The sequence below is a fragment of the Vulpes vulpes genome, chromosome 12 (genome assembly GCF_048418805.1).
Source record: "Vulpes vulpes isolate BD-2025 chromosome 12, VulVul3, whole genome shotgun sequence".
NCBI lineage: Eukaryota > Metazoa > Chordata > Mammalia > Carnivora > Canidae > Vulpes > Vulpes vulpes.
The window spans coordinates 24,173,369-24,187,524 of NC_132791.1; the positions used below are offsets into that span (position 1 = coordinate 24,173,369).

At 39.3% G+C, this 14,156-nt stretch overlaps 1 protein-coding gene across 10 annotated transcripts in view; it reads right to left on the bottom strand.

The window, feature by feature from the left end:
• Positions 1 to 14,156, bottom strand: part of NFX1 (nuclear transcription factor, X-box binding 1) — a 77,254-nt gene that overhangs the window by 45,199 nt on the left and 17,899 nt on the right. For all 10 annotated transcript variants that reach the window (XR_011995502.1, XR_011995503.1, XR_011995504.1 and 7 more), the window contains exons 4-7: positions 11,376 to 11,453; positions 7,899 to 8,004; positions 3,459 to 3,530; positions 1,827 to 1,966 (exon numbers count right to left, since the gene is read on the bottom strand). Coding sequence is in view for 3 of the 10 variants with exons in the window: in XM_026008971.2 (XP_025864756.1) it covers positions 1,827 to 1,966; positions 3,459 to 3,530; positions 7,899 to 8,004; positions 11,376 to 11,453 (396 nt within the window). In the remaining 7 variants the exon portion in view is untranslated. The remainder of the gene's footprint in view (positions 1 to 1,826; positions 1,967 to 3,458; positions 3,531 to 7,898; positions 8,005 to 11,375; positions 11,454 to 14,156) is intronic.

Genomic DNA, 14,156 nt, shown 5'->3' on the forward strand with positions numbered 1-14,156 from the left:
GAAGTGGTTATTTTACTCTTATTGTTTTGTTTTGTTTTTTTAAGATTTTATTTATTTGATGGGAAGAGAGAGAGCGAGCATGTGCACAAGCAGGAGGAGCAGCAGAGAGAAAGGGTGAAATGGGCTCCCCATGAAGCAGGAAACCTGGGAACCTGGTCATGGGGTTGGATCCCAGGACCCTGAGATCATGACCCGAGCCAAAGGCAGAGGCTTAACCAAGGCAGAAACTTAACCAACTGAGCCACCCAGGTGCCCTTTTTGTGATTTTAATTTACATTTCTTTAGTATTTAAAGGTGTTAAGCAGGGATCGCTGGGTGGCTCAGCGGTTTAGCGACTGCCTTTGGCCCAGGGAGCGATCCTGGAGTCCCAGGATCAAGTCCCACTTTGGGCTCAGAGCATGGAGCCTGCTTCTCCCTCCTCTTGTGTCTCTGACTCTCTCTCTCTCTCTCTCTCTCTCTCTCTCTCTCTCTCTCATAAATAAATAAATAAATCTTAAAAAAAAAAAAAAGAGGTGTTAGCACCTTTCAAGTGTTTACTATTTATGTTTTCTTTTGTGAAGTATCTGTTTAAGTCTTTTATTCATCATTTAAGTTATTCCTCTTTTTTTTTTTTTGTCATTTTGTAGGAGTACTTCAAATATTCTGGATACAATCTGCAATTCATCTATTCATTTTCTTAAGGGTATCTTTGATGAACAGAAATTTTTAATTTTGATAAAGTTCAAGGTATCCATTTTTTTCTTTTATGGTTAGTATTTTTTTTTTTAAAAAACATGAACCCACACCTTTATTCTTAAGTTTATAATATTGCAAAACTGATGTAGTATTTAAACAGTTGAAATAGACTAAATCAAAACCATCTAATTAATAACATTTAGGGAATTCCAAACTACTATGTATCATTAAGATAATTCCTATTATGGTTAGTATTTTTGTTGCTCTAGCCAAGAAATCTTTACCTAACCCCAAAGTTGTAAAAATATTCTCTTATAGTTTATTCTGGAAATTTTTTGTTTCTAGATTTTACATTTAAGTCCATGATCCATATAGAATTAATTTTTGTGTAAAAGAGAAAGACAGAGGTTGAGGTTTGTTTTTTTCTTATGTATATATCCAGTTCTAGCAACATCTGTAAAAAGACTCTTTTCCATTGAATTAATATTGTGGTTGAAAATCAACGGACTGTCCATACATGGTCCACTGCTGGACTTCATTCTTCCACTTATCTAGTAGTCTACCTTTAACACCAAAACTGCACTATCATGATTACTGTAACTTTATAAGAGCTGAAATCAGAAAGTTTAAGTCTTTCAACTTCATTCTTTCTCAAGATTTTTTTTTAGCCTTTCTAGGTCTTTTTTTTTTTTTTTTTTTTTTTAAGTAGGCTCCATGCCCAGTGTGGAGCTTAACATGGGGTTTGAACTCACAACCCTGAGATCAAGACCTGAGCTGAGATCAAGTCGGACTCTAAACCAACTGAACTACCCAAGCACCCCTCTAGATCCTTTTTAAGAAGTTACTTTTTTTTTTTAAGAAGTTCCTTTTTAAAAAAATCTCCTAAGCAGTTACTTTTAAACAGCATTTTAAAATCTACTGTCCAAATTCTATAGGACAATGACCTATACTGGTATTATGAAACTAAACACTAAAACTAAACACTGAAACCATCTAAGCATTAAATGTATCTCCAATTCTCTCTACCAAGGTACAGAGCTACTAGAAGCCTTGTAACTATAGGCTTGAGACCAATCCATGTCATCAAGACAACTATAAATAAGGTTCCAGAAAATACACAAGAATTGCTAGCTGGTGGGCCCACCACTTACCCTGGTTTAATATGATCCGACAAGGCTGGCATTGACCCCCATGGCATAGCTCGGCACAGTGGTGCTGACCACAATTCAGAAGATTCTCACATGGATTGGAACAGTGGACTGAGACAGCCTGACCACAGCGAACTGTGTGCCTGGAAAGAAAACAGATGTATAGACAGTATTAGTCTTATGTTGGACAAGTTCCTGTTGGATAGCTAAACTAACAATGAAGATCCAACTTACCTCCCAAAATTATGAAACCTTTCTCTTGGCCCCATTTCCCCCACTTTTCTATTTACTTCCTCCAATCTTTATTTCCTCAATTACTCTCCTCCTCTCCACTTTTTTTTCTTCCTGCTTTGCTTTCCTTATTTCCTATCCTGCTTTTCTGTCTCCCCTCTATTCTGACCAGTGAAGTTCCTCTCTGTGGATTTCTCCTCTGAGTTCCCATGAAGTAGCATGCAGGAGACAAAGAGCTGGGAACTCCTACAGTATCTTACAGATGGAGGTAGGAAAGCTGGGGAGTGGGAGAGGATTAGTTATAACGTATATACTAAGACTTGAAGTACAACGACATTCTCCCAAGACATGGTACTCTGGCATTTTATGCAATTATAATATTTAAGAATATACTGTATGTGACTTTGTTTCAGGATGGGAAAATCATTTTGGCTTTGTTCCAATAAGCATCCTAACTTACTGGCTTATTGGAAACTTACTTTTGCTAACTTACTGGCTAGAGAAGGATATGAGGCTAGTGCTTTTAGACTACCTTCAGGTCTCTTCCCAGGGTAATGGTTTAGAGTTTGGAGTCTACTCTGCTACAAGAAGAGTTTAAATAATCCCCTACTTTCATCTCAACTACATATTTTTAGAAAGTCACTGTTACATACACAGATGAATAGTTTCCAGTGCTCAGTATCAACCCCTGGAGGTGAACACTATTATTTCTATTTTATGATAAGAAAAATTAGGTCCAGTGAGATCAAGCGACTTGCGCAGGTCAACAAATAACTAGTGGCAGAGCCCGGGTCTGACCTGGTCTTTCTGACCCAGAGCCCTTACATGTGACTCTCAGGCCACATACCTATCTTCGAAAGTTCAGACAAATGTGATTCACTGAAAATTGCCTTAATCCCATTTTGTCTTGTGGTTCAGAAATCATTTGGGTCTTACTGGACCTCAGAAACATTCCATAACTATTAGTGATCCTTGCCCTGATGATGGACAACTTGTATAATAATGAAAAAGAGGGTGGGGTTACTTATTCTTTCATTTGACAATATTCACTGAAAATCTCCTAGATACCAGATACAATGCTAGGTACAGGTATATGTTCCCTGTCTCCTGAACCTTAACAGGCCTGGGTTCAATCCTGATTCTTTCACCCACAAAAAGGTTAAGAAAAAAGTCTCTGTCATCTTGGCATTTCACCTGAAATGGGTAATCTCACTGTGCATAGAATTTCTCATTCAGTTTTAAGACTTCTGAACAGGCTCAGGGCAGCAAAATAAAATACTATTTATTAAAAAGTACTATTTATGCCTACCACTTATTTATATCTACCTACTAATTCTTTCTTTAGAAATTCACACATAAATCATCAATGTAGAAGTCTTTTTTAGAGTGTAGTTCTAACTTTACCTGGTCCGTCCACATTCACACGTTTTAGTCATAAAGGCAGGGCAGGGTGGGCAGGGTCCAGGATGACAGAGACTAAAAGAGAAAGGCTCAGATGAATAAATCATACTCATGCATCTGAACTTGAACAAAGTTGCCCCTGCTAGGTCTTACTGTAAAAGTGGCAACAAATAAACCTACTATGAAGTGTTTCAGTATTTGCCTAAAATTGATTAAGCTATTTAAACAAAAATACAAATGTTTCATACAGAAAGAATTGATAGCATTATTGCCTTAAAATATTTAACCAGGGATCCCTGGGTGGCTCAGCATTTTGGCGCCTGCCTTTGGTCTAGGGTGCGATCCTAGAGACCCGGGATCAGGCTCCTTGCATGGGGCCTGCTTCTCCCTCTGCCTCTGTCTCTGCCCCCCCTATCTCTCTGTGTCTCTCATGAATAAATAAATAAAATAATAAATAAATAATATCTTAAAAAGAAATTTAACCAGAAAAGTAAAGCTCAAGCCAAAATACTGATTTTATTTGGTTCTGACAGTTAAAGATGACATTTCCAAATATGGTCTTAGTCCACTTAGTGAGATGTGTAGGGATAAAAATATCTTGCCACTCAGGTGAATGGCCATCCCTCTAGTCAATAATCAGGTAATGTGCTAACAAGTGAAAAGAAGGCTGACACGAAGGGAGACATGCTGGTAAATAACATAAGGCGAGAATAAACCAGAAAGAGTTCATAGAAAGAACTGGACTTAGAAGTATGCTATAGGTCAGAATTAGACTTCTGTACAGAATGCTTTTTTTTTTAAGTAAAGATTTTATTTATTTATTCATGAGAGACACAGAGAGAGACAGAGACAGAGACACAGGCATAGACACTCTCCATGCGGGGAGCCTGATGCGGGACTCGATCCCATGATCACACCCTGGGCCAAAGGCAGGCGCTAAACCACTGAGCCACCCAGGGATCTCCTGAACAGAATGCTTCTTATAGAAGTGATGATATAAAGAAAAAATTATAAAATGAATTTACATATTCAAATAAATGTTATTCTCTTCAAAGCAGATACTCTGGTTAGTTACACACTAGTTTAGAAATGCTATACTTAAAAAACATTTTAGGAGTGCCTGGATGGCTCAGTTAGTTAAAGGTCTGACCCTTGATTTTGGCTCAGGTCGCAATCTCAGGGTCATCAAGCTGAGCCCCGAGCAAGGCTTTGGGCTGGGCGGGGATTCTCTCTCTCCCTCTGCCCCACCTACCCTTGACATTCTCTCTCTCAAAACAAAACAAAACAAAACAAAACAAAACACCAAAATACACATTTCAGGAACTTCTTTGAAAACTTTTTTGGAGGCAGCATTCTGTGTGATGGCAAATCATAATCCTTTGGGAATTATAAACCAATTAGAGCCAAGTTTAATGAATTGAGTTGGTAAAAGAATTTGGTATAAAAAAACAGGTTTGGGGCAGCCCAGGTGGCTCACCGGTTTAGCGCCACCTTTAGCCCAGGGTGTGATCCTGGAGACCGGGGATCAAGTCCCACGTCAGGCTCCCTGCATGGAGCCTGCTTCTCCCTGTGTCTCTGCCTCTTTCTCATGAATAAATAAGTAAAATCTTTAAATAAATAAATAAATAAATAAAAATAAAAATAAACATAAAAATAAAAACAAATAAAAAACCAGGTTTGTCTATACAGTGCTCTGGCTGAATTTTTTAATATGAATCCTTTTTTTTTTTAAAATAAAGATTCCATTTATTTATTTATTCACGAGACACACACAGAAAGAGAGAGAGAGAGAGAGAGGCAGAGACACAGGCAGAGGGAGAAGCAGGCTTCATGCAGGGAGCCCGACGTGGGACTTGATCCCGGGTCTTCAAGATCACACCCTGGGCTGAAGGCGGCACTAAACCGCTGAGCCACTGGGCCTGCCCTTTAGTATGACTCCTAAACCAGCTCTGATTATTCTTAAATAAGCTTTAAACACTAAAAACAATCCACAGGTGCCTAGTCTTCTGGGGTGATCCATTTGACAGAACCCATATGAGACTTAAGTTTAAGCATGTTTCTTTAAAGATGAGTATTATCATTCAACAGTTTTATAGAGAGATATATATATCTTTCTCAATATGTATCTCTTAAAGATTTTGTTTATTCATGAGAAACACAGAGAGAGGCAGAGACATAGGCAGAGGGAGAAGCAAGCTCTATGAAGGGAGCCCGATGTATGACTGAATCCCAGGACTCCAGGATCATGCCCTGAGCCGAAGGCAGACGCTTTAACCGCTGAGCCACCCAGGCACCCGTCAACAGTTATATTTTTTATGATATGCCTCAACCCTTTCAGGTAAAATTATTACATGTCCACACATTTAAATAAGTTTAAACTGGCAGATAAATCACTGACTGGGTATGGATGACTCCAGGTTACTTCAAGTATCCCTCAGACCTGGACTCAATGCTAGGGTTTTATAACCTTTAGAGCAGTGGTTCACAGCACTGGCTTCATATCAGAATCATATGGAAAGACCTACTCCTAGAGATTCTGATTCAACTTGTCCGAGATAGAGACTGGGCACTAGTGTTATAAACTACTTCTTAAATGAGGGGTGCCTGGTGGCTCAGTTAAGTGTCCAGTTCAGGTCATGATCTCAGAGTTGTGAGATAGAGCCCCAAGTCAGGGTCCACACTCAGAGGGCATTTGCTTGGGATTCTCTTCCTTCCTCTCCCTCTGCCTCTCTCTTTCTCTCAAATAAAAATAAATGAATCTTAAAAAAAAAAAAAAAATACACCTTAAATGATTCTAATGTGTAGTGAAGGTTGGGAATAACTGCTCTAGAGAATTTTATAATCTATGAGAACACCCTAAAATAGAGACACAAAATGGCCAACTGTGGCCTCGGAGTCCTGATACATATAAATGAGAGAAACTCAAAGTGTTTTTTGGAAAGGAAGGGGATCTCAGAGAATGAGGTTCAGCAATTGCAAGGGGCCTGACAAGAGTAATAGGGCAGTTCCTGAGAGAAGGATTTCCAAATCCACCAAGGAGCAAGTTTTAGGGCATCCTTCCTCTTCAGACATGGTATTGACCACCTAATCTGCATCACTTTTGATATTCTGTAGTAGTTAAGACAGGGGACCATTTCTGCTAAAGACTCCAGAAAGATAGTTCATGCAAAGGGTTAATTTATTACTGAATTTACTTAAAATGCTGACTGAGGGAAGAACAGTTTAAACAGATGAGTCCTTGGGTTCTGAGGAAAGACCTATGGACGCAGTAAAAGAAGGGTGTGGCCTATTGCTTAGCAGGCAGCAGGCCAGGCTACATAGCTCAGGCTGGGCAGTCTCTTACCATGGGCAATTCCTTAGCACCTCCCCCACATCCTGACCCACAAGGCATCTGGCCCAACATTTACCCTTGCTCCATGCAGCAGAAGTATCAAGATCACACTCTGAAGTCTGTTTTACTTTTAGATTTGGGTAATAAAACAAGTTACCATTACTTGACCACTTACCAGACTCCATACCAAGCCTCTTAGATGCACTAATTAATTTAATATTCATAGAACTCTGTAAATATCGATGCTCATATCATTATTTTACAGATGTAGAAAGTAAGGCTTAGAGAAGTTAAGTAACTTGTCCAAGGTTACACAACTGTTAAGTGCCTTCCTCCAGGAATTAAACATTTGTCTGAAGTCAAAGCTGTAGAAATTTGCCATCTGTAACTAACCAACTGTCAGTATTGGTGATTCCTCTTCTTATTTAGAAACTTACTGGATACATTGTAAAGCTGGCTACTTATTGTACAGAAGGGATTCATATCCTAAAAGCACTATACAACAGGACCCTACATAACTGCCTCCTAATAGACAGAAGTCTGTCCTATATACTCTGTTGTACCTGGGTATCCCTAGGGGATATTTCTTCTTCTTCTTCTTCTTCTTTTTTTTTTTTTTTTTAAAGATTTTATCTATTCACTCATGAGAGACACAGAAAGAGGGAGAGACATAGGCAGAGGGAGAAGCAGGCTCCATCCAGGGAGCCCGATGCAGGAGTTGATCCCAGGACTCCAGGATCACACCTTGAGCCAAAGGCAGATGCTCAACCGCTGAGCCACTCAGGCGTCCTGATATTTCTTCTTACAAGCCAACAGTATAGTGGAAATCCCAGCTCCACCATGCCCTAGCACTATGACCTTTGGCAAGACACTTGGCTTTTCTGAGCCTTATCAGTAAAATGAGGATAAATAACAATACATCACTAGGCTATTGCAAGGATTCAATGAATTAATCCTTGCAGAGTGCCTGACACAGTATAAGTGCTTAGTAAATGGTACCATACTGCTCTTCGCCCCATCCTGTTGCATGCTAACCACCAGACATATGTACTCAGAGCCATGAATGAAGTATGTCTACCAGCAATCCCCAGGGGTCTAGTGTTCCAACTTACAGGTTACAGGAATGTGGACAGTCCTGGCCAGGCTGTTTCTTTCTACAAACCTCACCACAACTATGTGGAATTTCATTTCTGCTCCATTCAGGATTCTTTACCTTGCCTAAAACATATCAGATCAGAAAGTTAATGGTAATAAATTTCAACTACATCCTAAACTTTAATGAAACAGTACAATACAGTGAGATAGCATGAAACTTCAGTGTGGTTTTCATTAGTTTGCAAACATATTATCTAACCCACATCCTTAAAAAAAAAAAAAAAAAAAAAGAGGACTGTAATGCTACTCATCAAAAGCTTCACCAAGTATGATAAATTCTAAATTCTGGATTACCTGGAAAAGAAAAGTCATTTTTATTTATGAAAATGCCACTTTGACTAATGGACACATTTAATCTAAAATTAAAAAAAAAAACCCTACAAGGTAAGTCTTTTGTAAGTGGGCTCTTGAAGATATGGGAATATCTGCTTAAGGATCAGAAAGAAGAAATAAGGGAAGAGAGCAACGGGGTGAGGAATGGGGGAGCAGTACAAGATGGAGAGGACATAAATCCTCTGTGCAGTAGGAACCTGCCAAATCTAAAGCTATGAAGTGGGCATAAAAGAACAATCTAGACTTTATTTATTCATGAGAGAGACAGAGAGACAGAGAGGCAGAGACATAGGCAGAAGGAGAAGCAGGTTCCATGAAGGGAGCCTGATGTGGGACTCGATCCCCGGACTCCAGGATCACACCCTGGGTCAAAGGCAGGTGCTAAACCACTGAGCCACCCAGGGATCCCCTCCCTGCAAAGCTTTAGTGAATATCTTCCATGAACTTAGCACAGAGGCAGGAAGCCTAAGATCCAGGCAGGGCACTCCTCCATGCCCTTGAGGAACTCATCTTCACCTGGGCAATTTACACCTTAAATGATAGCCTGTCCCCAGTGTTTGGCCTCTGCTTTTCTATCTTGTTTCTTTCAGAAATCTTATTCATGTTGAGAGATTCCTTTTACCTAAAGGCCTATGATTCCCAAATCTACATTTTCTTTCTTTTTCCTTTTCCCCCCAAATCTACATTTTCTGCATTGCCCCAAGTCCTCGGTTCCAGCCTTCCCTGTCCTTAATCTTCATAAAGAATCACAATGACACCTTTAGAAGTTTCCTACATCTGCCAAATGAAGTCCCTATGTCTAAGCCTGGCATCAAGAAGTCAGCCCTGGGGTGCCAGGGTAGATCGAATGATAAAGCATTTGACTCCTGATTTCGGCTCAGGTCATGATCGAAAAAGAAAGAAAAAAAAGAAAAATCAAAAGTCAGCCCTGCCTTTCCAGTCATTTCCCATGTCTCTACCTTTACAAATCCTGTGTTTCATAACCAATGACTCTCCCTTCTTCTAAAAGATCCTGAACCTTTTTATGTTTAAACTTCTGCTTTAAAAACAAAACAAAACAAAAAAACAAAAACAAAAAACACTTCTGCTTATGCTATTCTCTTCAACAAATCTTTTCTCCTACCAAGATTTTACATAACTTTTTAAGCTCAGTTGAATTCTACCTCCTTTTTTAAGGATTCCCTAAATCATCTAGCCCAAAGTAATGATTCACCCCAAGGGTCTCCCACAGTTCTTTGGACTTATAGATCAAGTTAAATGTATCTTAGCTCTTAGATTGTAAGCTCTGAGAAGTCAATAAACAGTCTCATTCCCGTTTCTTTATGCTATGTTAATAAGTTCTCAATAAAGTGATCACATTAATGGTCTCCAGAAAGTCATTAGGTAAAATAAGGCCATTATTTGCATTCCCACACCATTTCACCTTGCTCAGATCATCTTGACCCTTACCCCACTCTTCTACCTTTGTAGGGCCTCATATCTAATTTGTCAATGAAGGCTTTAACAAGATTTTTAATTCCACTGTGGGACTTTATATGTCTAAAAATCCTTTAGAGTAAGGTAATTAAGACTTGGTATTGGTCCTATTTGTTTAAGTTTTACATGGATTTCTTGCTTCTAGTTTCATGTTGCCTTTCCAAAAGTACATTCCAAAATATTCATTCCTTCAACAAATACTATTTTAGTATCTTTTAACGCTCAGATTTTGGCAATCTGACCAGCAGATTCCAAATAAAAGAGTGGCCAAAGTGGAAGAGGGTATAAGAAAGGGAGGCTTCCTCTGGAAGACAATGTTTGGGGTCTGATCTTTTTTTTTTTTTAAAGATTTTATTTATTTATTCATGACACACACACACACCGAGAGGCAGAGACACAGGCAGAAGGAGAAGCAGGCTCCATGCAGGGAGCCTGACGTGGGACTTGATCCCAGGTCTCCAGGATCACACCCCAGGCTGAAGGCATCACCAAACCACTGAGCCACCCAGGCTGCCCATTGGGGTCCTCATCCCATTGGGATGAGGCATCAGTGATGAAGATGTAAAGAAAAAATAGGAAAGAATTGTCTAGATAGTTGAGTTCACCAAGAGACTGAATCTAGAAGTTGAAGACTTGATGGTCAATGACCAATTCTTAGTGAAAGCTGCTAGTTAAGTAAAGGGAAAGAATAAATATGAGCAAATTAAAGCAGGCAAAAATTAATAGGAAGAGCTAGGCATTTCAAGAAAGGAATGATCAAAAGCTCCCAGGCTACTACACTGCCAAAAAAGGTTAAGAACTTATAAATCAGCCCTGGATTTAGTCAGGAAGGGGTCACTGATGACTTCTGAAAACAGATGCAGCAAGGTGATGAGGACGGAAGCAAAAATTCAGTGGTTCAAGGGAGACATATGGTTAAGAAGCAAACTTTGAAAAATCAACAATTAGATGAAGCTAGCCATTAGAAGACAGAGGAAAGAAAAAAAATAACTAAAAAAGACATAATAAAATAAAAAAAATACTAAAAAGAAACATAATAAAAGGACTAGTGGCAAGAATGAGCATCTGGATTGCAGAAGTTTTTCCTAACACATAGGGATATTGAGCTGTTCAAAAACAAGAAGTATTCCAAACGGGGGAGTATAGAGTTTGTAATGCTGGTTTACAGAAAATCTTTCTTTACTATAAAGACCCCAAGGATTGATCTCTTGGTTTGTTAAAATAAAGTACTTTTCCAATACAACTCTTTACACATACTGCTGAAATCCGGAATATTAAAGCTGTTACAGTTAACGGAAAGAAGGAGCCCAAGTCTATGCCTGCCTCCACCATCTGGTCAGATCTGGTCTAAAGCTAAGATTAAGAAGACCAGCACCACAGCTCAGAAGTAGCATGAGCTTGGTGGGCATGATGAGAAGGTCCATGTCCAGGACAGCTGCCAAGAGCACAAGGTCTGTGACTCTGGCTGTGTGATGGACCACATTCAGATGATGTCAGTAGACTCCTGGAACACTGAGGTCTTATTAGTAACTTCTAAAACATGCATGTTACATCACTTCTCCTGGGCTAGAAAATGAGTTACAATGCATGAAATGGAAGAGACTCAAGTGAAAGCAAAAACTCACCACAGAAACAAGTGTAAGTATTAGGAACGTGTGCAGAAACATTCTGACAGGCAGGGCATCTCCAACCACTCTGGCCATCTGTCAAGAAAAATGAGAGGAAACCAAAATTATTTCCTTACAAAAGTACACATAATTTTAAAAAATTAAATCGATAGGAAGCCTTAATGTTAAAGCAGCAGCAGTCATTTCATGTTAAGGATATTAGATATTAAGGATATCAAGATTTTAAGAAATAAATTCACAAAAAAAAAAAGAAATAAATTCACAATACTGAATGCTTTGCTTATTATATATTGCATTTAGACTTATAAGGATTTTAAATATAGTAATCAAACGGGTACCCATATTTTTTAATGTCAATTGAAATATAATTGACATATAACACTAAGTTTACAGTATACAACGCTTGACTTGATACATTTACATACTAGAATACGATTATCACCATCACATTAGCTAACACCTCCACCATCACATTAGCTTCCATCATTTCACATGATTATCATTTCATTATGTGGTTCTAATATTAAGATATACATTATCTAAATCTTGGCTTGAAAATTTTGAGTATATTCAGGAAAATCCCGATGTCTTTTTTTCTCTTTTTTCTTTTTTTTTAAAGACTTTATTGGGGCAGCCCTGGTGGTTCGGCGGTTTAGCACTGCCTTCAGCCCAGGGCGCAATCTTGGGGACCCGGGATCGAGTCCCATGTTGGGCTCCCTGCATGGAGTTTGCTTCTCCCTCTGCCTGTGCCTCTGCCTCTCTCTCTCTCTCTCTCTGTATGTCTCAGGAATAAGTGGGTAAAATCTTAAAAAAAAAAAAAGACTATTTTTAGGTAATCTCTATACCAGCATGAGGCTGGAACTCGTAACCACAAGATCAAGAGTTGCATGCTCTACCGACTAAGCCACCCAGGTGCCCAAGATGTCTTAAAAGTCACAGATCAGAAAACATGCTATTTTTTTAGAGAACATTTTTATTTTATTTTTTTTTTTTAAGATTTTATTTATTTATTCATAGAGACAGAGAAAGAGAGGCAGAGACACAGGCAGAGGGAGAAGCAGGCATCATACAGAGAGCCTGATGTGGGACTCGATCCAGGGTCTCCAGGATCACGCCCTGGGCTGCAGGCGGCGCGAAACCGCTGTGCCACCGGGGCTGCCCCATTTTTATTTTTTAATAAAAAATAATTTTTTTTACTTATTTAAAATCTTTAAAATCTTTAAGAAGATTTTATTTATTTATTCATGAGAGACACAAAGAGAGAGAGGCAGAGACATAGGCAGAGGGAGAGGTAGGCTCCTCATGGAGCCTGATGCAGGACTCAATCCTGGGACCCCAGGATCACACCCTGAGCTGAAGGCAGATGCTCAACCACTGAGACACCAAGGAGTCCCGAGAAGAAATTTTTTTTTTAAATTTTTATTTATTTATGATAGTCACAGAGAAAGAGGGAGAGGCAGAGACATAGGCAGAGGGAGAAGCAGGCTCCATGCACCGGGAGCCCGATGTGGGATTCGATCCCAGGTCTCCAGGATCGCGCCCTGGGCCAAAGGCAGGCGCCAAACCGCTGCGCCACCTAGGGATCCCCCGAGAAGAAATTTTTAAAGATTTAATTCATTTATTTAAGAGAGAGAGGTGCGCATTAGCAGAGGGGAGAGGCAGAGGGACAAGCAGACTCCCCACTGAGCACAGAGCCCAAGATGAGGCAGGATCCCAGGACCTTGAGATCATGACCCAAGTCAAAGTTAGATGCTTAACTGACTGAGCCACCCAGGTGCCCCAAAATCTGCTTTCTATAAATTTTCTAAAGCAAACTATAGAAATGTTTTCTGTAGTTGCTACTTAAATAAAAGCTACCATTTTCCAAAACTGCAGCTGATTTTGTTATACCCCAAATATATTTTAATATTATGTTAGCTGGTTTTTTTTGTTTTGTTTTGTTTTTGTTTTTTTAGATTTTATTTATTTATCCATGAGGGAGAGAGTGAGAGAGAAAGGCAGAGACACAGGCAGAGGGAGAAGCAAGCTCCATGCCGGGAGCCTGATGTGGGACTTGATCCCGGGTCTCTAGGATCACACCCTGGGCCAAAGGTGACACTAAACCACTGAGCTACACAGGCTGCCCATTAGCTGTTTTTAAAATTTCGTTCTCTTTAAAATTTCACCTTATTTTGGGATGCCTGGGTGGCTCAGCAGTTGAGCATCTGCCTTCAGCTCAGGGTGTGATCCTAGAGTACCAGGATTAAGTCCCACATAGAGCTCCCTGCGTGGAGCCTGCTTCTCCCTCTGCCTGGGTCTCTGCCTCTCTCTCTCTCTCTCTCTGTTTCTCATGAATAAATAATAAAATATTTAAAAAATTAAAATATTTTAAAAAAATTTAAAAATAAAAAATATTAAAAAATTAATTAAATAAAATAAAATTTCATCTTATTTTTATTTTTTTAATTAAAAAAATTTTTAATTTTTTTATTATTTATGATAGTCACATACAGAGAGAGAGAGAGAGGCAGAGACACAGGCAGAGGGAGAAGCAGGCTCCATGCACCGGGAGCCCGATGTGGGATTCGATCCCGGGTCTCCAGGATCGCGCCCTGGGCCAAAGGCAGGCGCCAAACCACTGCACCACCCAGGGATCCCCTCATCTTATTTTTATTTTTTATTTTTATTATTATTATTTTTTATTATTATTATTTTTTATTTTTATTTTTTAAGTAAACTCTATGCCCAACATGGGGCTTGAACTCATGCCCCTAAGATCAAGAGTTGCATGCTCTACCA